We start from the raw sequence: 24931 nt of genomic DNA, 5'->3' as shown, positions 1-24931 counted from the left end.
GTCCGTTTAAATAGAATCAGAAAAATAATCTTATTAGCAAAAGCAATGGTTTTGTGATATGTAACTGCTTTCAATTCATCTTTCTGCCACAGAATTTACCTTGGAGAAACGTATGGTTTTTAGTAATAAGATAAATTTACATATTTTAGTTCTGCAAGTAAGGTAAGATCTTAGGTGTGGTATTTCACAAAGGAGATCTGACAGTACAACTTTTGTATTTGGTGCCAGTGTCATCGACAAAAGTGAAATACTAAAATAATTCATTCACTCAAACATTTTCTCAGTTCCATATGCAAGGTACCATGTCCCCAGAAGCTGATACAGTTTGAAGAAGGAAACATATTCTGTAAACATACAATGATAACTAAAAGCAATATATTAAAAAGTGAAGGTACTGGTAATTCCAACAATTTAAGAGTTTAAAAGTGTATTTAGTAATTTCTCCAGGAGATGGCACTGTTGAGTTGGCTTTTTTCTTTTCGGACAGTAAGACAATAGACCATTCATCTTTGTGTCACCCAAACAAAGAAATATTCCTGTATAGCCCCTCTTCTCTCCCCGGCTAATCACATGCTACTGGAACTGACTGTCTTGTGATCTACTCCACAGTTGGCACAGATTAAAAAATAATCTATTAAAAAATTATCTGACACACTGTAGTTAATGGAAAGGAACAAACTGTTCACGTTTTCATGGAGCTTTATCTTGTCAGTTCAGTAGCTGAGAACTTGGAATACTATTTTAGTGATTTTACCATCCTGCTCAGATGCCATTCAAAAATATTTTTCACTTGTCATGTCTTACTATGGTTGTTCTGGCAAAATGTAAATTTGTAAATGTAAAAAATGTAAATTTTTGTTTGCAAATTAATGTGACTAGAGGATTTTAATGTAAACCTTGGGTTCCGTGCACTGCACCATTCATTTTCCTCTACAATAAATATATTCTCATTCGGGTTTACCTGCAGTTAATAGTTAAAAGTAATTTTTAGTTGCTTTCTTTATTTGGGTGTAACGTGTTGTATACTTTGTGTCTTTCTATTTGTTCCCTTTTCTTCTGAACAACTAGCATTCTGAAGAGATGGAGTCAGTAAAGAGAACATCCAGAACTGGTTTTACCTGCACTGCATGTTCCAGAATAAAGTTATGGGTGTAGTTTCTGCGATAAAGGGAACAGCATAGGGGTTTTGTTTTATTTATTGGAGGCGGGATGTTAATTTAGGGGGTATTATATATTGAAAACCAAACTTGTGCAGTGCACTCACTGCAGGGTTAAGGCACCCTGATAAATATGCATCTATGCAATGATCATGTCTAAAGTCGGCACTGAGCCGACTTTATAAAAGGGGGGCAATTCTCTTGCCCCCTTTTACCTGCCCCTAATGCCTAAGCTACTTTCTAACTCCAGGAAAATCAATAAGCAACTCCTTCTTTGGCTTAACCCCCTGCATAAGAGGAAGGTGAGTGAGGAAAGACTTTTCCCCAGGCTTGCGTGAGTCACGGATGTTCTGATGTCTGCCTCCGTGAGGCTTAGCCCACACAGTTCTCCTTCACCTTGTGTCAACAAGGCGGCTGCTTCAGCAGACAATGGGCGCTGCAGCGTGCGGGGGTTAAAAACCAGAAGCACCGGTTCATGACGGAGCCCCCTTTTCCCAGCTGAGCAAGCTCAGGGATTCCCCGAGGAGATTTTCCAGGCGCTGCCACAACCCAAGGAATTTTAGGGGCGTCTCTGGGGGAGAAGAGGGGACCAACCCAGCCCCAACTTGAGGGTGCCAGAGGGAGCAACGAGGAGTCGGGGCGCCATGGAGCGGGGGCGTTCTTGTGAAGGAGGGAAGCTCCTACGCTAACTCTAGAAGCCCGGCCTCGGATACGCCGGCGAGGGGGGGATGACCTCAGCCGTCTCTGCCACGTTCCAGCCAATCAGTCCCGCATCTTGGCATCCTTATCCAGGACCCCCGAAGCCGGAGGCGACGCGAGCCAATGAGCAGTGGGCCGGGGAAGAAGGACAGGCGGCCAGCCTATGGGGGCGGAGAGGCCCGGCTGCGCGTATCCAAGGAGCGCCGGGCTCGGGCTCGGGGGTGTGGCGCGGCGCCGGCGGGGGTGGGCGGGCGCGCAGGGCGGCAGGTGTCGGCAGCGTAGGCATTCGGCGGCGATGGAGCGGCCCCGGGGAGCTGCTGGCGACCTCTCGCGCTGGCCCCACGGCCTCAGCCTCCTCCTCCTCCTCCAGCTGCTGCCGCCGGCGACCCTCGGCCAGGACCGGCTGGACGCGCCGCCACCGCCTGCTGCGCCGCTGTCGCGCTGGTCCGGCCCCGTCGGGGTGAGCTGGGGGCTGCGCGCGGCCGCGCCCGGGGGCCCGGCTCCCCGCGGCGGACGTTGGCGCCGCAGCGCGCTCGACGAGGATGAGGACTGCGGCGGAGTCCGGGACTTCGTCGGCAGGCTGGCCAACAACACGCACCAGGTGAGCGGGCGCCGGGCTCGGGCACCGCCCGGACTACGAGGTGCCACCCGCGGGCCCCTGGCGGCCGGCCCGCGCACCCGGCTCCTCTTTCTCTGCCCGCGCGCCTCGCGTCCCAGCGGAGGAGATCCCGGCCGCTCGCCCGCCTCGCGGCGCCCGCGCCACCTGGGCCGCGGCCCCGAAACTGCGGCGGGCGGGCGGGCCGAGTCGGGCCGGGAGAGCGGCCCCCGGACGCCGCAGCCCGGGCAGCTGTGTTTCGTCACAGGGGAAGCCGGCTTAGACTTTCACGGCATTCCTTTTTTTTTTTTTTAAGTTGTCAGAATCTCTCGAGCGTTGTTGTTTTCCGTCTGTATAAATAATTCGGATCCAGCAACGCTATACCCCAACAGGAAGGTGGAGGAGTAATTACCTCTTAAGTGGTTGGAGAAGTTGGGGCTAAGCAGAAACAAACGTGTGTCCTCGCGGGGTCAGTACTTTCAGGGTGGGTAGGCGGGTGTTCAGAAATCCCAAAGCAATGATTAGGTTCCTGTGTGTGTTTTAATAGTTAAAGGAACAAGCTTGGCAATGGGGTGACAGCGTATATGTGATCTCTCTTACGCCTTCAACTTGACCTTCTATCATGGCATTGGACTCTGACCAGGATGTCTAGATCCTGTTGTAACAAGGTTTGCAATGGTTAAGAAACACATTGCAGATACTCTGCTTTGAGCTAGGTCCTAGTCGGACACTTTAAAAATTGTGGCAGTTCTGTTTCTGGGGACAAGCAACCCAACCTCTGCACACTACTGTGTTGACAAAGCCAGTTGTTGGCAACGTCCTGGCTACTTGCTCTAGATCAGCTTGGACATCTTCCTCGTGTTTTTTCTAGAACTACCAGTTTAATTGTTGCATAATGTATTTTCAATTTAATGCATTTTCTCTCTTACATCTCTTCCTCATTCAAAGAGAGTTGCACATGGGAACAGAGGTGAGTGGCTAACTGCGCTTGTCTTCGTTGAACCACATTCTGTATCAGCCGAATCTCAGTCTCCCCTTGATCTTTCTCCCTCTGCCTGGACTCTACTTGTTACCTGTGCAGAATTCTCTGATCTGGGGACCCCGGGCAATTGCAGTCAAAGCATAAGCAGTCAGGGAGAACTCTTGCTAAACGCAGTCCAAGCAGCAGCTGCATAAAGGTGGCCAAGCTAGTGCTGACGTGTGGGACGGGTTGGGTGCAGATAGGGCAGAATGAGAACTGGGAAGTCTTCCTGTTTGATGAGGGGGAAAAAATGTGTAGACTTCCATCTCACAGTGGAGAGTTGAGAAAGGCTTTACAACACCAGTGCCTAATTTATAACGGGAGCACTTCCTTCCTTGAGCCAGCCAGACACAGCATTCTTACTCCACATTTGGATTCTTCTCTTGCTGATTGATCTACCTTTAGGACCTGGGGCTACTCCTGGATTTATTCCTTTAGTCAGAATCTTCCCTGGTTGGTTTGAATTTATATGTCATTTGTAATATATTGATTTCTAAAGCAATGGTTGAAAAAACTGGCTCAGGGGGTTCTTAGGCCAGATCTACTCAAGAGCAGATCTGAAACCTCATTCTGTGAAGTCCACATGTTAATAAAAAAATCTTCCCTCTTCTTCTTTCATTTTATTTAGTTATTGTTTCCACTGATTTTTTTTTTTTTTTAATTTTTATTTATTTATTTATTTATGGCTGTGTTGGGTCTTCGTTTCTGTGCGAGGGCTTTCTCTAGTTGTGGCGAGCGGGGGCCACTCTTCATAGCAGTGCGCGGGCCTCTCACTGTCGCGGCCTCTCTTGTTGCGGAGCACAGACTCCAGACGCGCAGGCTCAGTAGTTTCCACTGATTTTTTAAACTTATTTTTTTCTCTTCTTTCATTGACCTCATTTAAAAGAACTGTTTTTGCATTTCTTAATCATCCATGGTTTCTTCAGAGATCCCATCCTTTTTGTAGCATGTGTATGTGGTAAAAGTGGAACCACTGTGAATAATCTTCACCTTAGAAATGGTTGACTAAAGCAGTTCTTAGTGGTGCACCCCCTTAACCAAGAACTGTTATCTAGTTGTCTGTTCTGCTTTTCAATTCTGTATTTTTAGAAGTCATAATAAATCATCCTGAACTCTGCTGAAGAGATCTGGTGTTGGGGGAGCCTTTATAAACAGTGTGAAATAAAAGTATAAGCATAACAGAACAACTTTTTATTAGAAATATTGTATATTTTTGTACAGCTGGGAAAGTGCCATTTAGAGTAGTTTTTCATAAGATGACAGGATTCAATTCCCAAGAAAAATGAAAAGTTCATTGTTCTCTTATTTGTTATAACTTGCCGTTCATGTCAAGCCACATTGTTTCATGTAGTCAGTGAACATGAATGTCCTCCAAAAGTCCAAGATGTGCTAGATACTGGGGGTGCCAAGATACAAAGAAGAGATAATTCAGACTGGAGAACGAAAAGCCTTAGAAAGTTTTAGCAAATCTCCTAGACCTGTTTCTATGGCTTATTTGGCTTTGTGAGAATATGTTGGTGTTTAACTAATCTTCTTAAGAAAGCAAAGTAGAACTAAAGCATGATAGTGCTTTTATAGTCTTCTGGTTTTAGGAGACCTGTGCCCTAATGACCTATATAACTCAGTCTCTTCACTCATGAAATCCAGCAAGTATGTGTGTGTGCGTATTTATAAATGATTTTTTCTTAGACTAATGAATAACCTTCCTTTTGCCTTTAACCCCAAACTCTTTTCATGCCACACGTTTAACTGATTCTTTCCTTTAAGTGCTTGGAATGTTCATGACATGTATAACCTTTGTGCATGAGAGAAGTTGAGCAAGCCTAGATTTTATTAATGTTGGTTGCTAAGTTGGATTGCTTCCAAACATTCCTCCTATAAGCACCCCTTTGAGGTTAGGCATGAAGCTCTGTCTTAAAGAAACAGATGAAATGCCTTGGTCAGAGTTATGGTGGTGGCTGACATAATTCCCTTACTTCTCATTCCTGAGTTCAGACTATTTGACAATTTCCTTAAAACTTTTAAAATTTACGATTAGTAAAGCCAGGAATGTTGTTCATTCTCTGTGCTCCTTCTGTTCCTGTCATTAACTACTTCTTTACACATAACTTCCCAACTTCTACCCCAACATCAAAACATCTGGTTTCTTATATAAACAGGCCCTGTAGTGAGGTTGTATGGGGTGTCAGCTCTGAGAAGAATGCGTGTATTTGTTTGCTGGTGCTGGCAGGGCTGAGTCCAGGCTGACAGGACTGAATGTGCCTGTTGGAGGCTTCAGGGAGCTGCCGCACTTAGCCTGTTGTGGATCTTTGTCACACCCGGAAATCTGAAGGTCAGTGCATTTAACTGCCCCGGAACTTTCTAACTGCCTCATTTATCCCAGTACCCAGCCTCTCTTCATACTGCCTTCCCCGACACTCCCACCGTCACCCTCTAGTTAATCTTTCTTGAGTCCTGTTTCATCCGTTCGTTTTGGGGTCAAGGAATAGGAATTCTCTAGGATCTCCCTCCTGGTCCTGGTTGAGCAGAATGAGCAAAATCCTCCTGAGGACTCTGTGCCCATACAGTATATTCTTCAGACTTTTAACCCTTACGGGATGTTAAAATGAATTCTGTATTGGGGATTTCAGTTAGAAGTATCAGCAAAGTTGATGAAGTATATTTATCTGGGGAAAGGTTAGTTGTCATCTGAGGTTTGGTTGAGGTGAGGGTAGAGAGCTAGCCAGGTAGGACAAGTGGCTGAAAGGGAATGCAGGGTAACAATTAGGTAAATTCTCTGCTGACTCAAATTTTTGGTTCTGCGCATAGTGATTTTTAATTAGAAAATTAAAAATCACTATGATGAGTCTCCTGTTCTGGTCAATTTCTAATGACTATTTTCTTTCTGTAATGATAATAATAATAGGCTCCTCATCCTGCTGTTTTGATCTGATATTTTATGTTAGGTTCACATAGGCTATAAACAGCTTCTTTTGCACTCTGCCAATTTCAAATCAACTCTTGCCAATAAACGTTGGGTTCTCAGTGGGTGACTGCAGAAACCATGCCCCCCAGCTTTGTCCTAGTTGGTCTGTTACTCATGTGGTCCTCACAGAAAGGGCATTGCTTGAGGGCAGTGGTCAGATCAGGAGAGTCACATTTCCTCTTCTTCCTCCCTTCCTACCCCTCAAGCTGTCTTTACAGAAAGTGAACTGTGCTTTGAGACTGGAGAAATGAAGTGCAGATGTTTTATATGATTAGACGCTAATGTTAAGGTAGACCAGATATCAAATTTGACATGTAATTAAAAATGCAGCTTTTCTAGCAGAGGGCTGTGTGGCAATGGCTCCAAAAAAAGATACTGCATTTGTAAATTTCTAAAAAATTTTCAGTTACCTTTTTATCTTTTTCTAACCAGTGTTTCTGTTGCATCTTGTACTCTTCTGTTTAAACGCTTGGTGAAAACTTGTTCTTCCCACTGTCTACGTGGCCTCACTGATCTGTATGTAGGTGGTTTTGAGGAGTAATGGGGCTTGAGGAACAAACTGGTCAATTTCAGTCTGTTCTAGGCAGGGTTTTTTTTTTTACTGACACTGTAATGGTGATTGCAGTCAAAGTTGGGTTAGTAATATGTGGCTTTGAACTAGCTGAGTTGAATGAATCTTCATGATAGACGCTTCATACCTTTAGAGGTTGTTAGGTGAATGCTGGACATGTGTTTTTTGTTGTTTTGTTTGTTTTTGTTTTTTAAGATTGGGGCTATTTTTTCCTTCTCTGTCCTCAACCCCAGTCTCAGGAAACCACAGCAAAAACAAAATCTTCCATTCAGAGCCTGTGGTATTTTCCTGAGAAAGTTTTCTGTGAATGTAATTTATTTTCTGTTTTGCATTTCAGTATCTGGCCCTCAACTCCTCATCTACAGCATGAGAAGTTTTGGACTAGATTTAAAATGTCTAAAAACCTCTGTGATTAATATGGAAGAAGAGGAGGCCAAAGGTTGTGATCACAAACGTCTACTGGTTGATTCCAAGTTTAGAAGCAAATTGTGGCTGTTCCGCTTCCCAGTTGAACTTGAACGTAGCCTGAATTTCACATCTGGGGGTAATTTGTTACCACCTCCAGAGCTTGCTTTAGTGAAATATGAGTGTTCCTAAAGATAACAGGAGTATTTCTTTTTTCATATAATTGTGAAAGACATTTGACTTTTATTTTTTGGGAAATACTTTATTGTTCCTTGTTGGCTGAAAAAAATCTAATGCAAATCAAAGCTACTAGCTTGGATATTCCAAAAGCAAACCAAATAGATATCTAGCAGTAAATTTGTTTTTTCTTTTCCTTCCCTACAGTACTCTGCCAAAACTGGGGCTTTTTTTTTTCTTTTTGTCTTGGCTGCCTGTGTACTTGAAAATAGATGGTCAGCTTTCCATTAATATACTCAGCCCTATGCTAGTTAGAAACTTACATGTGATTAATTGGCTTGATTTATTTTCATTAGAAGAAAATGTATGGTTTTTTTCCTTCTAGGGCTTATGAGTAGTATCCCTCTTATGTTTGCTTTTGTTAAGAGTTTTGCTGTTTTTTTTCCTGTATGTTCTAAAAAACTAAGTTCTAATATTGTAGTTGAGCCTGTTTGCAAATCTGGTTCAACAGTAAGATCACCATGAAGTACCAAGAGAAATTGAACTGGGAAGGAAATTTTTAACTGTACTTTAGTACTTCCCAGACAAGATAGTTCAGATCAAATGTTTATCTGGTACCTGCTCTTTGTCAAAGAGATTCACATCATAAATATGCTATATGCAAAATTCAAAAAAGACATCTTAATACTCAGATTTGAATCCTGGCTCTGCTGCTTCATAGTTGTATGGTATGATCACAGACAATCACTTAACTTCTCTGACCTTTATTTATTTTTTTTAAACTGGAGAATCAGTTTTAGGATTATTTGGAGAGTCAAATGAGAAGTTTTATCAAAATGTTTTGTTAAATGTATCATGTAGATATCTTTCACTTAAACACTTCTGGAGTTCTGGCCTGTGCGTAAGAAAGGCTAAACATTAAAAACATCCGCATTGATGTCATCTTAAGGATTTAGCTGTTCAGAGACGGCCTGCTGAGAGTTTGGAAGAATTTTTGAAGAAGGCATGACCACTGCAGTGCAGTGGTCTGGGAAAGCCTCATGGATGAAGAGAGAATCAAGGTGTGGAGGGAATTCTTAGGGAGACCTGTAAAGGCATGGAGGTAGGGAAGTCCAAGACATGCTCAGGGGATGATCAGTGGGGACTTTCTGTTGGGGAGAAGTAGTTGATGAGGAGTATGAAAGACTAAGGTTTCCAGGAAAACATAGAGAGAAGTAAAAAAAGATAGCTCTTTGTGGGGGATGGAAAAAGAGGGGAGGTATGGGGAGGAAGTCTGCCATTAGGACTTACTGGGGAAAATGTTTTAACAGGTAGTGGTTGACATGAGGCTAGAGCTGGATAAACCAGAGGTGGAAATGGGGAGCCAAGAAGAGTTATCCTTTTGGAGACTGACCATTACTGTGGTCTTGGAAGAGTTATGTCCAACAGGAGAGAAGAATAGAGGGCAGGGCCGACCATCTTTTATACTTGAAGTGCTCAAGGTTCCAAGAAACAATCCAGGACTCCTGGACCTTATTGAAGGAGGTTGTGAGCCCAGGCATGAGGAACCCAGAAGCTGTAAGACAGTGAAGCCCGTGAACAGATTTTTCTGAACATTTGTGAACAAGGGTAAGATTGAATTCTTGCTGATAATGTGCTTAAGAGTTTGAACCATAGATTGTTGAGTTGATTAACTGGTCAGATCTCTTACCAAGAAGGCTAAATGACTTGCTTACAGACCAACAGCTGGGCGTAGAACATTTATGTCCCAACATGGTGCTGCATTTGGAAGTGTTTCATAGAGATATTTTAAGTCAATGCATTTGCTTTAGGGATAAGGCAAGGTTATAGACCCCAGTTGTAAGTCATGTAGTTGTGAATTCCTCTCTGCCCCTTGAGGTCATAGTTCCCTCAACAGAGCTCAATTAGGCTTTCTAAGCCTCAGCTCCCCATCATGTAAAATGAAGTATTATCATAAGGCTTCGAAGAGAAAATGTTTTGAAAACCTTGAATCCTACCACATATGTAGGATTTATGCCATTTCTTAATAAGCCTGTTGATATATTACTGTGTCCATAGAGTCCAATTGTCAGCCAAATGATCCTGATAAATACCAACTCCAGAGGAACATGTGCATAAAAGGAGACAGATGAGGCATAAATGTATTCGGTTTTATCACTTGGCAGGGATGGGTGACAGGCTTGGGCGGAGGTGGCAAGAATGAGAGTGAGTCAAGATTGGCAGAAATGTAAGAAGCATATGTGTTCTTTTTTTTTTTTTTAACCTTCATGATTACATCAAAATTTTAACTGGTTAATATGAGTGATACTAACAAGTGGTATTAATTGGAGTTCTTTGAGGTCGTGGTTAGGAAGGAATGTGATCTCAGGTTAGACCTGGATTCAAACTTCAGTGGTAACCAGGGACAGATGACTCTTAGTGAACCTTAGTTTTTTCATCTATAAAATGGATATACTAATACGTACCTCTTAGGGTCCTTGTGAAGATTAAATGAGACAGTGTAGAATTTGGTGTGTATTCATCCTTTATTGGATGTTTTTTGTAATGATTATCTACACAAAGCTTCTAATGCATTACCAGTTAGATGCTCAGATATTTGTGTATGCCCTTAAATTTTTTTTTCCATAGCTGAAATATTCCAGGAGAATTAGTATGGGTACTCACAGGAACCAAATCTGTATTAAGAATTATGTTCTAGTTATGTCCTTGGACTTGGAGTTAAAAAAAAAATTGGGTATGGTGAGGGAGAGACCATCTATTCAAAGTGTCTTTCTTGAAGCTATGGGAGATGGAGGAGAAAATAACCCCACCATCATCAGATACCTGGTCATCTGGTTATAATAGTTTCAAGTATATATAGTTATTTACTTATAGTGTTAAAGAGCTTACAATTTAAAAAAATAAGGCTACTTATAATTCAATAACTATTTCTCTTCTCATTCATTAAGCTTTAAATATGCAGTTTTAAGTTGACAGCTCTAAAATAGCACTTTGCCTCTTTCACCCTGATTCATTAACTGAGCAATCACTATTAGCTTTGTACTCTATTGACCTCTGTAACGTTTTAAGAGATATTAGTGAGATGTGATAGGTACTCCTCAAGAACTTAGCTTGGGAGCATGGCAGACCAGAATGTTAATGGAATTATTTTTTATAATGCGCGTATATCTTTAAGGTAGTATATCAACACTTCCTGGCCTACATTAACTCTGCTCTAGTTGAAGTTACCTTCTCACCAGTCCCTTTAGCTTGCCATGTGCTCTGTTGCTTCTCCATTTTTGTTTTCATGGCATTCCTGCTGTCTGAATGCCTTTCTAGCTCTGCTTGTTTTTTTTCTGTTCTCTCCTACAACATTTAACAATGCCATGTAATCCAGCACTTTACTATATTATTCTATTTTGTATTCACCTTCATTTATTCAATTGGTATTCTCCAGATTATAAACACCTTAAAGGTAGTACAAGCATGACCCCTTGACTTCACCCTTTTGCCTCACATAGTGCTGGAGAAAGCGTAGTCGTTAAATGTATAGTCTGGAGTCAGACAGACATGAGCTTGAATCCTTGCTCTGCCGCTTACCAGCTGTGTAACTTTGGGAGAATTACTTAACCTCTCTGACCCTCCTTCTTCATCTGTAAAGTAGCAGTGGTGCTTTATATATCATGAGTGCTCAGTAAAGGTCAATATTATTATTATTATTATTCAACAACTTTTTATTGAGCACCTACTATGTGTTGGGCCTTGTACTGGGTCCTGGGAACTGATTTGGAACACAACAGACAAGATCCCTGCCTTTATGGACCAGTAGAGAAAATGGACATTAAACACATATGTAATTACAAATACAATAAGTACCAAGAAGGAAAAAAGCAACTACAGGAGAATAATTGACAGAGGTCCTTTTAGTCTGGGGCACTAGGAAGGACTTGCTGAGAAATTATTTAAACTGGTACTGGAAGATGAATAGAAATTTTCCTGTAGGAGTGTCCCAGACAGAGAGAAAAGCATGTCCACAGGCCTGGGGCTAGAAAAAGCGTGGTGCACCCAGAGGTCTGGAAGAAGGCCAGTGTGGCTGCAGCAGAGGGAGGCCGGGCTGGTCCCCACACCCAGTGGGGACCGGTGAGCTTTTATGGTCCAGTCAGCTGGCCACTGGTGCATATCCTTTCATCACTTTCTTTTCTTTGAAATGAGACTAAGCTGTAAAAATTAAATGCTAACAGTTTGAAATTTAACTCATTTATTAGGCATGATTAGAAATGAATTATCCCATGAAGATGAGTTTTTCGAAAACTAAGCCTAGGGTAGGCATTTAAGCCTACCCTTTTAAATGCCAAAGTTTGTTGTTTTTGTTTTTTTTAATTAATTAATTAATTTATTTATTTATTTATTTATTTATGGCTGTGTTGGGTCTTCGTTTCTGTGCGCGGGCTTTCTCTAGTTGCGGCGAGCGGGGGCTACTCTTCATCGCGGTGCACGGGCTTCTCATAGTTGTGGCTTTTCTTATTGCAGAGCAAAGGCTCTAGACGCGCAGGCTCAGAAGTTGTGCCTCACGGGCTTAGTTGCTCCGCGGCATGTGGGATCTTCCCAGAGCAGGGCACAAACCCGTGCCTCCTGCATTGGCAAGCAGACTCTTAACCACTGCGTCACCAGGGAAGCCCAGTTTTTGTTGTTTTTAATGGACATCTTTCTAAAATACGTCTCTGCCTTCTTTGTCAGCAGTATGACCTTGGATCATTAAGGAGATTAAATTATGCTGTACCACGACTCACATTATTTTAAAGTGGTATGGCATTAATGCCCTCAAGGTCTGTTGAGATTTGTGGGGCTATTTTCTCCCATTTTGAATGGCCCAGATTTATAAGCTTAGTGCCATTGTCTGCCTGTTGAAGTTTACTCTTTTTTTCCTGCAGAAATGATAGTCCCCTTGCAATATCCTGTTCCTTCTTGCTGCTGTCCCTGTCTCTAGATACACTGTCCCCCAAATTTAACTTCTGTAAGCTAAGAAATTTTACTTAGCTTAATTTTACTTCTGTAAGATGCTTCTGTAAACTAAGAAAAAGATTACTAATTTTAGGCAATCTAACAGGTTTAGCAGATTGATTTAGAGTGATGGTCTGCAGGGTTCTCTTAGTGGTCAGGTGCGTAGGGTTTTATTGCATGGACAGCGTCATCTGAGGTCTCTCTCCCTTGCTTCCTTTCAGTGAGTGCCCAGGTTGTCGAGGTTTCTAGATAATGGAGTTGCTGTTGCCCTTTCCTGTTGACACTAGAGTATTGTGGAGCAAGGGGTTGATTTTTTTTTTTTTTCCCCAAATAAAGGCAGAGCAGTGGAAAAGCAAACTGAGGTGTGAAATTATTGATGAGTCATAGAATTTTAAAGCTTATAGGGACTAGAAATGTTGTCATTCCAGCTTCCTCGCCTTGGTGGTGAAGTTAGGTTTTACTGCCCAAGTTCACAGAGCCGTTGGCAGAGCCGGAAATGAAATTCACGTTGACCAGGTATTAGCCCAGTGCTCTCCTCTGTATCATCCTGCCTCACAGAAAACTGAATAATTGAATAGGTTTGCAAACTTGTATACTGTTTTACGTTTAGCCTTGTTATTTCTAAGGATAGTCTCTGGGAGGACTGGAACATTTGTGATCTTATTTTTGGCTCATGTTTTATGATCCTAGCAGTGCCTTATTTAACAGAACTGTATTCTGTTAAGATTGTATTCCTGCCCGCAAGAGCTTCACCCAGGTTTTGTCCCAAACCTCTCTTACACCATCACTGTATCCTGTCTATCCCTGTGTTCCCTGTTTGGGGTTTGGAAGCCTAAATCTTAAATTCCCAGCCTTTATGGGATCACCAGTGCCTTGTTATTTCATTTGATTCTTATTCCAGTGAGTGAAGGAGCATAATTCAGTTTTACTCCTGAGGAAGTAGATTCCCAAGAGAGAAAATGATTTGTGCCTACTTTCCCAACCAGTTAGTTACTAGACCAGGCTTTAACACCCTTTTGCAGTTTTATTTTCACAATGACAGGTTGTCTTCTGTAGGTTGAATATCTAGCATGTTTAATCTTCATATTTAGACTTCTGTTAAGAAGTGTGTTCATAGAGTATAAGCTTCCTGAGCACAGAGTATGTGTTATCACTGCTGTGTCCGCAGTGCCCCAAAGAGGTCCGGCACATGGTAAGCAAGCAGATGTATTTGTTGAAAGAAGGAATGTGTGTGAAGGATGGCATCATTGAATTCACTCTCTGTTTACTTGCCAGAGAGGTTGCTCCTGATGGCCAGACTGTCGGGTTATCTGCAAGTGGCTTTTAAACTGGGGCCTGCTGTGTGAAACTGATCCAGGCTCAGTTGTGCTGATGTTAATTCTTTCAGTGTTTTACTTTTGATCAGGTGTGTAACTAAAGATAGGCAGAGGTTTCTCATTTACCAAAATTTTTTTCCAAGCTACGGTGACTCTCGGGACCAACTTTAAGTTCTCCCAGCTATAGTAACAGTAATTTAATTAGACTTCTTGTTTGATTAGATGTGAAGACAAAGTTATTTCCGTAAAGAATGTTGTGTTTTATGGCCTTTCTCTTTTCCAGATGGAACTAGGGATTAGCCAAATGACCACAGAAATGGACGTTTTTGTTAATTCATGGTCTCTAAAATGTGTGGACCTCAGGCTTTAAATGGTGGGCATTAAATGTGTGGATGAGTCTTGCATTATCCTCTGTCAAGATGGTTGTATTTCAGAGAAGGTAGTACAAGCTGTCACCTACTTTCTAACATAATGGGTCCCTGAAAACCAATTTGGTTATAAATGCCAGTCAGTGACTCCCTGCTGCCCAGAGCTCCCCTACCAGAGGTCAGTATATGGATATCAGTGCCACCTGGGACACTAGAAATCACTATTCAACAGATGATGGGGTGGGGAGTAATTCAGTCACTCTGGAAAAACTATAAAGAAGAAACACCACCATAAATTCTGCCACTTAGAGATGGTTGCTGTTAATATTTGGAAGACTATGTTTTTAACCATAAACGCACACACACACGATTTTACATGCTATTCTGTAAACCTGCTTTTTACTCAACATGTTATGAATATCTTTCAATGTCAGTAAATACCTGAAACATTTTCATCAGCACCTGTTATATTGTTTCATTGCATAACATAACGCATTTAACAAAGCTTCAGTTCTTGTCTAGAATATACAGATATAGTAATCTGGGGTTGTTATGTGGATTAAATGATAATGTGTGTAAGATGTTTAACACAGTAGATGGCCTGCAGGATGCAATAAACCTTCAGGTGTATAACATATTTTGTAAAGATGTGTTAAGTATCCCCTGATAATAAATTCCTGAGTGGGATTGCTTGGGTCATGTGGTGTGGACATTTTCAGTTCTGATTCACATCACCAAATAGCTCTCCAGAAAAGTTACAGCAGTTTATATACTCCCACCCACAGTGCACACAGGTGCTCCGGTCTCCACCCCTCACTGGATACATTTTGTCAAGCGCTTCCGACAGGTGGAAAATGTTATCACATTATTTTTCTTTGATTTTCTTTTGATTACTAGTGAGATTGAATAGCTTTTCAAACATTATTGGTCATTTCTGTGTCCTTTTGTGAATTACTTGTTTGTGTCCTTTGCCTACTTTCTTTTCTTTTAAGTTTTATTTATTTTTGGCTGCGTTGGGTCTTAGTTGCTGCGCACGGGGGCTACGCTTCGTTGCAGTGCGCAGACTTCTCATTGCGGTGGCTTCTCATGTTGCGAGCATGGGCTCCAGGTGCCGGCTTCAGTAGTTGCAACACACAGGCTCAGTAGTTGCAGCACGTGGGCCCTAGAGCACGTAGTTGTGACGCGTGGGCTCAGTAGTTGTGGCTCGCGGGCTCTAGAGCACAGGTTCAGTAGTTGTGGCGCATGGGCTTAGTTGCTCTGCGGAATGTGGGATTTTCCTGGACCAGGGCTCAGACCCATGTCCCCTGCATTGGCAGGCGGATTCTTAACCACTGCGCCACCAGGGAAGTCCCTGCCTATTTTCTTTTGAGATCTGTGTCTTTTTCTTATTGATTTGAAAACTCTGTATTAACCCTTTATTGTGTTGCAAATAATTTTTTCCAGTTTTTTTTAACTTTATGTTCAGTATTTTGCCATTAATTTTTTTTTTTGAAATAGTCAAAGTAATTGCTGTATTAAGGGTTCTGGGTTTTGTATCATTTTTTGTAATGGTCTTCTCATTTCTAAGATTGTAAAAATACTCATAATTCTAGGATTTTTATGGTTTAACTTTCTGTATTTAAATCTTTGTCATATGTGGAATTTAATGTGGAGTCGCGGGGGTTGGTGGTAAGAAGGGAGTTAGGAATCCAGCTTTTTATTTTTTCCAAATAGCTGGTTTTTCCAAAACTCTTTTACCACAGATTTGAAATGCTTGCTTTATCATACACTAAAAGAAACTTTGTCCAGTCTTGGACTTTGTTTTGTTCCATTGATCTGTCTTATCTATTCCTGTGCCAGTAACTGTGCTAGGGGAGTAATAAACCTCTCACTAGATGGGGCAAGTTTCATGCTCATCTGCTCCTGATAGAATCAAGCTGACATTTGACATAGCTAGTCTTAAAGTTCTTGGTTTCTGAGCTTTCTACAATAGAGTATGATTATGTAATCTGAATTACTGTATTTACTCTGTGGCCCCTCTAGATGCTGGTTTTGGATTGCTAATCACACAAACAGTATATTTACGTGGTTTCCCTTAATTTTGACCTGCCTCTAGATCCTACATTTGACTGACTGCTTAGTGATATTTAGTGGCCAGATCGTGTTCTCTTTGTGCTAAATAATCTACCTCTTAAGCATGCTACATTGGAGCAGCACAACTATTGTTTACCAGAAATAAAACAGGCTTCAGCTCTCTGCCACCTTCTCCATTTCATTTGTCATGTGTACAGCTAACACATAACATCTTTTTTGTAACAGTGCTTGAAGTAGACACTTTACCTTCTATTGGCTGGACTCCTCAACTCCTAAATGTTTTTATATGTTTAGTATTTTAATATTGTAGGATATTCATTGGAAATATTGTGTTGGAGGTTTGGGGTTTTCTCTTCCTAAAGGGCTTATTCTGCCTTTCAGTTCTTTCTATCCACAGAGCTTTGTCCTCTGCTCTTATTTCTTTTATTCATCTAACTTTGCCTTGATTAGAGCAATTGAACCATAACTTATTAGTTGATTATGTCCAGCTGTATGTACCGTTGGAAACCTTCCGCGTTTTTTTTTGTTTTTACAATTTGTTTTTATTTGTATCACACAGTACAACTGTTCAAAAAACTTTATGCCATTCTGGAAAAGAAAAGGCTCCCTTAAATAGAAGGACCAAAGTGATAATGGGGAGAATAAAATAGATTAATGGAGGAAAATGCGGTTTTGGATTCTTTATCTAATAATAGTATGATAGGCAGAAAGAGTTCCAAGGTTTACTTCCAAAGGACCAAAACAAATGAAATCCTAGAAAAGAATATGGAGGCAGCCAACTAGCCAATTGACCATTACATAGGTAGAACATAACCCGCCTTCCATTAATCCCATCACCAAGGAGTATCATTTGCTTTTGCTTAGGACCAGGAATGTGTACATTGTGATGCTCAGAAAGGCAGCAGAGAAGCACCATATATTTTCAATCCAGAATGAACACAACATACTGTGGAATCTTTTGGGTTTAGTTTCTCCCAAGAACAGATCTGACTCTTGTGGGGTAAAAGAAAGTAAGAACCAGGCTGCCCTGGGAAACCTTCCTTGTTTGAGTGATCCTGTGGCCTCGTCTCAGCTTTCCTTGGGTATTTCAAGAAGTACTCTTTCCTTTCACACACATTTCCTTTTCTCTATTTTTATTTTCCTTCTATTTCCACTGTAACTGTGTTTATCCTGATCTTGAAATTCTTATTTAACAAGTACTTAATAGCATCTACTGTATACGCAGCACTTTACTAGTTGGTGAAATTAATATATTTTATTTGTGTTACCCTTTGAAATTTTTCAAAATACTTGCCTATATCTTCGTGTTTGTTCTGCTTGCACAACTCCCTTCTACCATACCTTGCTATTGCTCCCAACTGCTCCCACCTCTGTCAGCCCTGCTTAAATCTTAGTGGACAGACTTTTATTTCTTTATACTCAAATATTTGAATTTCTCTTCTGTATAGTCTACTCCTGGCCATTGCCTCTAAACACTTTGATGTGTTTACCAATTTTTGACTATATGGAATTGATGGTAACTACAGTGAAGGAGAGGAGTAAGGTCACTATTGTATGTGTGAACACCCAAGAAGACATACTAGTGTTTAACAATGTTGTGGCTGGCAGTAAGGGCATAGGAAGAAACCCTACTTAGCCAGTATTTACTGAAATGGTGGTAATCATGGTAGAGGGGAGATTACACACAGATCAATTTTGGTAGCAGGGGTTTGAGAATACACTTTTACGGAGATGTTCATGGAGAACTTACTATCTATAAGACCTTGTGCTAGGCCTGACAGGAAATACCAGATCATACTGTTTGCCATCTAAGAATTCCTAACAATTTGAGAGGTAGCCAAATATGTGAATAGTTATAGTACAAGCAACATCAATAAGTGCTGTGAGAATAATACCTAAGAAGAGATCATTCAGGCTCCGATAATTAGGAACTAGAATGGTTGGTTTTACATGGAAAAATGGGATTTCAGCTGTCTTTCAGATCTTTTGCATTGGTGTAGTCCCTCTCTTGTGGCTATCAAAAAGAAACACCCACAATGTGGGAATGTAAATTGGTACAGCCACTATGGAAAACAGTATGGAGATTCCTCAGAAAACTAAAAACAGAGTTTGCCATATGGTCCAGCAATCCCACTCCTGGACATATACCCAGACAAAACTATAATTCTAAAAGATGCATGCACTCGTGTGTTCATGGCAGAGCTATTTACAATAGCCAAGACATAGAAACAACCTAAATGTCCATCGACAGGTGAATAGGTAAAGAAGATGTATGTACACAATGGAATATTACTCAGCCATAAAAAATAATGAAATACCGTAATGCCATTTGCAATGACATGGATGGACCTAGAGATTATCATACTGAGAGAAGTAAGTCAGAAAGAGAAAGACAAATACCATACAATATCGCTTATTTGTGGAATCTAAAATAGGACACAAATGAACATAAGTACAAAACAAAAACAGACTCACAGATACAGAGAACAGACTTGTGGTTCCCAGTGGTGGGGTGTATGTGTGTGAGGGAAGGATTGGGATTTTGGGATTAGCAGATGCAAACTATTGTATATAGAATGGATAAACAACAAGTTTCTACTGTATAGCACAGGGAACTATATTCAATATCCTGTGATAAACCACAATGGAAAAGAATATGAAAAAGAATATATTGGGTTGGCCAAAAAGTTCATTTGGGTTTTTTCCATAAGATGTTAATGAAAAACCCAGACTAACTTTTTGACCAACCCAATATGTATAACTGAGTCACTTTGCTGTACAGCAGAAATTAAACACAATTTTGTAAATCAACTATACTTCAATAAAATTAAAAAAAAAAAAGAAAAACCCACCATATAATGCTGAGGAGCGATGGACAAGTTCAGAACAGAACCTTTCTTCTTTAAAACCTGCATTTTTGGGCTTTCCTGGTGGTGCAGTGGTTGAGAATCTGCCTGCCAATGCAGGGGACATGGGTTCGAGCCCTGGTCTGGGAAGATCCCACATGCCGCGGAGCAACTGGGCCCGTGAGCCACAATTACTGAGCGTGCGCATCTGGAGCCTGTGCTCCGCAACAAGAGAGGCCGCGATAGTGAGAGGCCCGCGCACCGCAATGAAGAGTGGCCCCCACTTGCCACAACTAGAGAAAGTCCTCGCACAGAAACGAAGACCCAACACAGCCATAAATAAATAAATACATTACGTAACAAAAATTTTTTTAAAAACCTGCATTTTTTTTAATGTGTAAAATTTATTGATTTTTCATACATTCAGAGAGTTATGCAGTTGTCAACTACAATCATTTTTTATTTTTATTTTTATTTTTTTATTTTTATTTTTTTTAACATCTTTATTAGAGTATAGTTGCTTTACAATGGTGTGTCAGTTTCTGCTTTATAACAAAGTGAATCAGTTATACATATACATATATCCCCATATCTCTTCCCTCTTGCATCTCCCTCCCTCCCACCCTCCCTATCCCACCCCTCTAGGTGGTCACAAAGCACCAAGCTGATCTCCCTGTGCTATGCGGCTGCTTCCCACTAGCTATCTATTTTACGTTTGGTAGTGTATATATGTCCATGCCACTCTCTCACTTTGTCCCAGCTTACCCTTCCCCCTCCCCGTATCCTCAAGTCCATTCTCTAGTAGGTCTGCATCTTTATTCCCGTCTTGCCCCTAGGTTCTTCTGACCATTTTCTTTTTTTTTTTTTTTTTTTTTTTAGATTCCATATATTTGTGTTAGCATACAGTATTTGTTTTTCTCTTTCTCACTTACTTCACTCTGTATGACAATCTCTAGGTCCATCCACCTCACTACAAATAACTCAGTTTTGTTCCTTTTTATGGCTGAGTAATATTCCATTGTATATATGTGCCACATCTTCTTTATCCATTCATCTGTCGATGGACACTTAGGTTGCTTCCATGTCCTGGCTATTGTAAATAGAGCTGCAATGAACATTGTGGTACATGACTCTTATTGAATTATGGTTTTCTCAGGGTATATGCCCAGTAGTGGGATTGCTGGGTCGTATGGTAGTTCTATTTTTAGTTTTTTAAGGAACCTCCATAATGTTCTCCATAGTGGCTGTATCAATTTACATTCCCACCAACAGTGCAAGAGGGTTCCCTTTTCTCCACACCCTCTCCAGCATTTACTGTTTGTAGATTTTTTGATGATGGCCATTCTGACCGGTGTGAGATGATATCTCACTGTAGTCTTGATTTGCATTTCTCTAATGCTTAATGATGTTGAGCATTCGTTCATGTGTTTGTTGGCAATCTGTATATCTTCTTTGGAGAAATGTCTATTTAGGTCTTCTGCCCAGTTTTGGATTGGGTTGTTTGTTTTTTTTGATACTGAGCTGCATGAACTGCTTGTAAATCTTGGAGATTAATCCTTTGTCAGTTGCTTCATTTGCAAACATTTTCTCCTATTCTGAGGGTTGTCTTTTCGTCTTGTTTATGGTTTCCTTTGCTGGGCAAAAGCATTTAAGTTTCATTAGGTCCCATTTGTTTATTTTTGTTTTTATTTCCATTTCTCTAGGAGGTGGGTCAAAAAGGATCTTGCTATGATTTATGTCATAGAGTGTTCTGCCTATGTTTTCCTCTAAGAGTTTGATGGTGGCTGGCCTTACATTTAGGTCTTTCATCCATTTTGAGTTTATTTTTGTGTGTGGTATTAGGGAGTGTTCTAATTTCATTCTTTTACATGTAGCTGTCCAGTTTTCCCAGCACCACTTATTGAAGAGGCTGTCTTTTCTCCACTGTATATTCTTGCCTCCTTTATCAAAGATAAGGTGACCATATGTGCGTGGGTTTATCTCTGGGCTTTCTGTCCTGTTCCATTGATCTATATTTCTGTGTTTGTGCCAGTACAATACTGCCTTGATTACTGTAGCTTTGTAGTATAGTCTGAAGTTCAGTAGCCTGATTCCTCCAGCTCCGTTTTTCTTTCTCAAGATTGCTTTGGCTATTCGGGGTCTTTTGTGTTTCCATACAAATTGTGAAATTTTTTTGTTCTAGTTCTGTGAAAAATGCTAGTGGTAGTTTGATAGAGATTGTGTTGAATCTGTAGATTGCTTTGGGTAGTAGAGTCATTTTCACAATGTTGATTCTTCCAATCCAAGAACATGGTATATCTCTCCATCTATTTGTATCATCTTTAATTTCTTTCATCAGTGTCTTATAATTTTCTGCATACAGGTCTCTTGTCTCCTTAGGTAGGTTTATTCCTAGGTATTTTATTCTTTTTATTGCAGTGGTAAATGGGAGTGTTTTCTTAATTTCACTTTCAGATTTTTCATCATTAGTGTATAGGAATGCAAGAGATTTCTGTGCGTTAATTTTGTATCCTGCTGCTTTACCAAATTCATTGATTAGCTCTAGTAGTTTTCTGGTAGCATCTTTAGGATTCTCTATGTATAGTATCATGTCATCTGCAAACAGTGACAGCTTTACTTCTTCTTTTGCAGTTTGGATTCCTTTTATTTCTCTTTCTTCTCTGATTGCTGTGGCTAAAACTTCCAAAACTATGTTGAATAATATTGGTGATAGTGGGCAACCTTGTCTTGTTCCTGATCTTAGTGGAAATGGTTTCAGTTTTTCACCATTGAGGATGATGTTGGCTGTGGGTTTGTCATATATGGCCTTTATTATGTTGAGGAAAGTTCCCTCTATGCCTACTTTCTGGAGGGTTTTTATCATAAATGGGTGTTGAATTTTGTTAAAAGCTTTCTCTGCATCTATTGAGGTGATCATATGGTTTTTCTCCTTCAATTTGTTAATATGGTGTATCACATTGATTGATTTGCATATATTGAAGAATTCTTGCATTCCTGGGATAAACCCCACTTTATCATGGTGTATGATCCTTTTAATGTGCTGTTGGATTCTGTTTGCTAGTATTTTGTTGAGGATTTTTGCATCTATGTTCATCAGTGATATTGGCCTGTAGTTTCTTTCTTTGTGACATCTTTGTCTGGTTTTGGTATCAGAGTGATGGTGGCCTTGTAGAATGAGTTTGGGAGTGTTCCTCCCTCTGCTATATTTTGGAAGAGTTTGAGAAAGATAGGTGTTAGGTCTTCTCTAAATGTTTGATAGAATTCGCCTGTGAAGCCATCTGGTCCTGGGCTTTTGTTTGTTGGAAGATTTTTAATCACAGTTTCAATTTCAGTGCTTGTGATTGGTCTGTTCATATTTTCTCTTTCTTCCCAGTTCAGTCTCGGAAGGTTGTGCATTTGTAAGAATTTGTCCATTTCTTCCAGGTTGTCCATTTTTTGGGCATATAGTTGCTTGTAGTAATCTCTCATGATCCTTTGTATTTCTGCAGTGTCAGTTGTTACTTCTCCTTTTTCATTTCTAATTCTGTTGATTTGAGTCTTCTCCCTTTTTTTCTTGATGAGTCTGGCTAGTGGTTTATCAGTTTTGTTTATCTTCTCAAAGAACCAGCTTTTAGTTTTGTTGATCTTTGCTATCGTTTCCTTAATTTCTTTTTCATTTATTTCTGATCTGATCTTTATGATTTCTTTCCTTCTGCTAACTTTGGGGTTTTTTTGTTTTTCTAATTGCTTAAGGTGTAAGGTTAGGTTGTTTATCTGAGATGTTTCTTGTTTCTTGAGGTAGGCTTGTATAGCTATAAACTTCCCTCTTAGAACTGCTTTTGCTGCATCCCATAGGTTTTGGGTCGTCGTGTTTTCATTGTCATTTGTTTCTAGGTATTTTTTGATTTCCTCTTTGATTTCTTCAGTGATCTCTTGGTTATTAAGTAGTGTGTTGTTTAGCCTCCATGTGTTTGTATTTCTTACAGATTTTGTCCTGTAATTGATATCTAGTCTCATAGCGTTGTGGTCAGAAAAGATACTTGACACGATTTCAGTTTTCTTAAATTTACCAGGGTTTCATTTGTGACCCAAGATATGATACGTCCTGGAGAATGTTCCATGAGCACTTGAGAAGAATGTGTATTCTGTTTTTGGATGGAATGTCCTATAAATATCAATTAAGTCCATCTTGTTTAATGTATCATTTAAAGCTTGTGTTTCCTTATTTATTTTCATTTTGGATGACCTGTCCATTGGTGAAAGTGGGGTATTAAAGTCCCCTACTATGATTGTGTTACTGTTTATTTCCCCTGTTATGGCTGTTAGTATTTGCCTTATGTATTGAGGTGCTCCTATGTTGGGTGCATAAATATTTACAATTGTTATATCTTCTTCTTGGATTGATCCCTTGATCACTATGTAGTGTCCTTCTTTGTCTCTTGTAATAGTCTTTGTTTTAAAGTCTTTTTTGTCTGATATGAGAATTGCTACTCCAGCTTTCTTTTGATTTCCATTTGCATGGAATATCTTTTTCCATCCCCTCACTTTCAGTCTGTATGTGTCCCTAGGTCTGAAGTGGGTCTCTTGTAGACAACATATATACGGGTCTTGTTTTTGTATCCATTCAGCCAGTCTTTGGCTTTTGGTTGGAGCATGTAATCCATTTACATTTAAGGTAGTTATCAATATGTATGTTCCTATTCCCATTTTCTTAATTGTTTTGGGTTTATTGTTGTAGGTCTTTTCCTTCTCTTGTGTTTCCTGCCTAGAGAAGTTCCTTTAGCATTTGTTGTAAAGCTGGTTTGGTGGTGCTGAATTCTCTTAGCTTTTGCTTGTCTGTAAAGCTTTTAATTTCTCAAATCTGAATGAGATCCTTGCTGGGTAGAGTAATCTTGGTTGTAGGTTTTTCTCTTTCATCATTTTAAATATGTCCTGCCAGTCCCTTCTGGCTTGCAGAGTTTCTGCTGAAAGATCAGCTGTTAACCTTATGGGGATTCCCTTACGAGTTACTTGTTGTTTTTCCCTTGCTGCTTTTAATATTTGTTCTTTGTATTTAATTTTTGATAGTTTGATTAATATGTGTCTTGGCGTGTTTCTCCTTGGATTTATCTTGTATGGGACTCTCTGTGCTTCCTGGACTTGATTAACTATTTCCTTTCCCATATTAGGGAAGTTTTCAACTATAATCTCTTCAAATATTTTCTCAGTCCTTTTCTCTTTCTCTTCTTCTTCAGGGACCCCTATAATTCGAATGTTGGTGCATTTAATGTTGTCCCAGAGGTCTCTAAGACTGTCCTCAATTCTTTTCATTCTTTTTTCTTTACTCTGCTCTGCAGTAGTTATTTCCACTATTTTATCTTCCAGGTCACTTATCCGTTCTTCTGCCTCAGTTATTCTGCTATTGATCCCTTCTAGGGAATGTTTCATTTCATTTATTGTGTTGTTCATCTCTGTTTGTTTGCTCTTTAGTTCTTCTAGGTCCTTGTTAAACATTTCTTGTATTTTCTCCATTCTATTCCCAAGATTTTGGATCATATTTACTATCATTATTCTGAATTCTTTTTCAGGTAGACTGCCTATTTCCTCTTCATTTGTTAGGTCTGGTGGGCTTTTGCCTTGCTCCTTCATCTGCTTTGTGTTTCTCTGTCTTCTCATTTTGCTTAACTTACTGTGTTTGGGGTCTCCTTTTCGCAGGCTGCAGGTTCGTAGTTTCCATTGTTTTTGGTGTCTGTCCCCAGTGGCTAAGGTTGGTTCAGTGGGTTGTGTAGGCTTCCTGGTG

At 40.4% G+C, this 24931-nt stretch overlaps 1 protein-coding gene across 1 annotated transcript in view; it reads left to right on the top strand.

Moving 5' to 3' along the window:
* The first annotated feature begins 186 nt into the window (after window positions 1-186).
* Window positions 187-24931, top strand: part of SORT1 (sortilin 1) — a 75847-nt gene continuing 51102 nt past the window's right edge. The window contains 1 exon segment of the mRNA XM_036853178.1: window positions 187-2457. Within this exon segment, the coding sequence (XP_036709073.1) occupies window positions 2020-2457 (438 nt within the window). The 5' untranslated portion in view covers window positions 187-2019.

This window comes from Balaenoptera musculus, chromosome 1 (assembly GCF_009873245.2).
Source record: "Balaenoptera musculus isolate JJ_BM4_2016_0621 chromosome 1, mBalMus1.pri.v3, whole genome shotgun sequence".
Lineage (NCBI taxonomy): Eukaryota > Metazoa > Chordata > Mammalia > Artiodactyla > Balaenopteridae > Balaenoptera > Balaenoptera musculus.
Note: the sequence above shows the minus strand (reverse complement) of the source record. Positions and strands in the feature narration are given on the sequence as shown.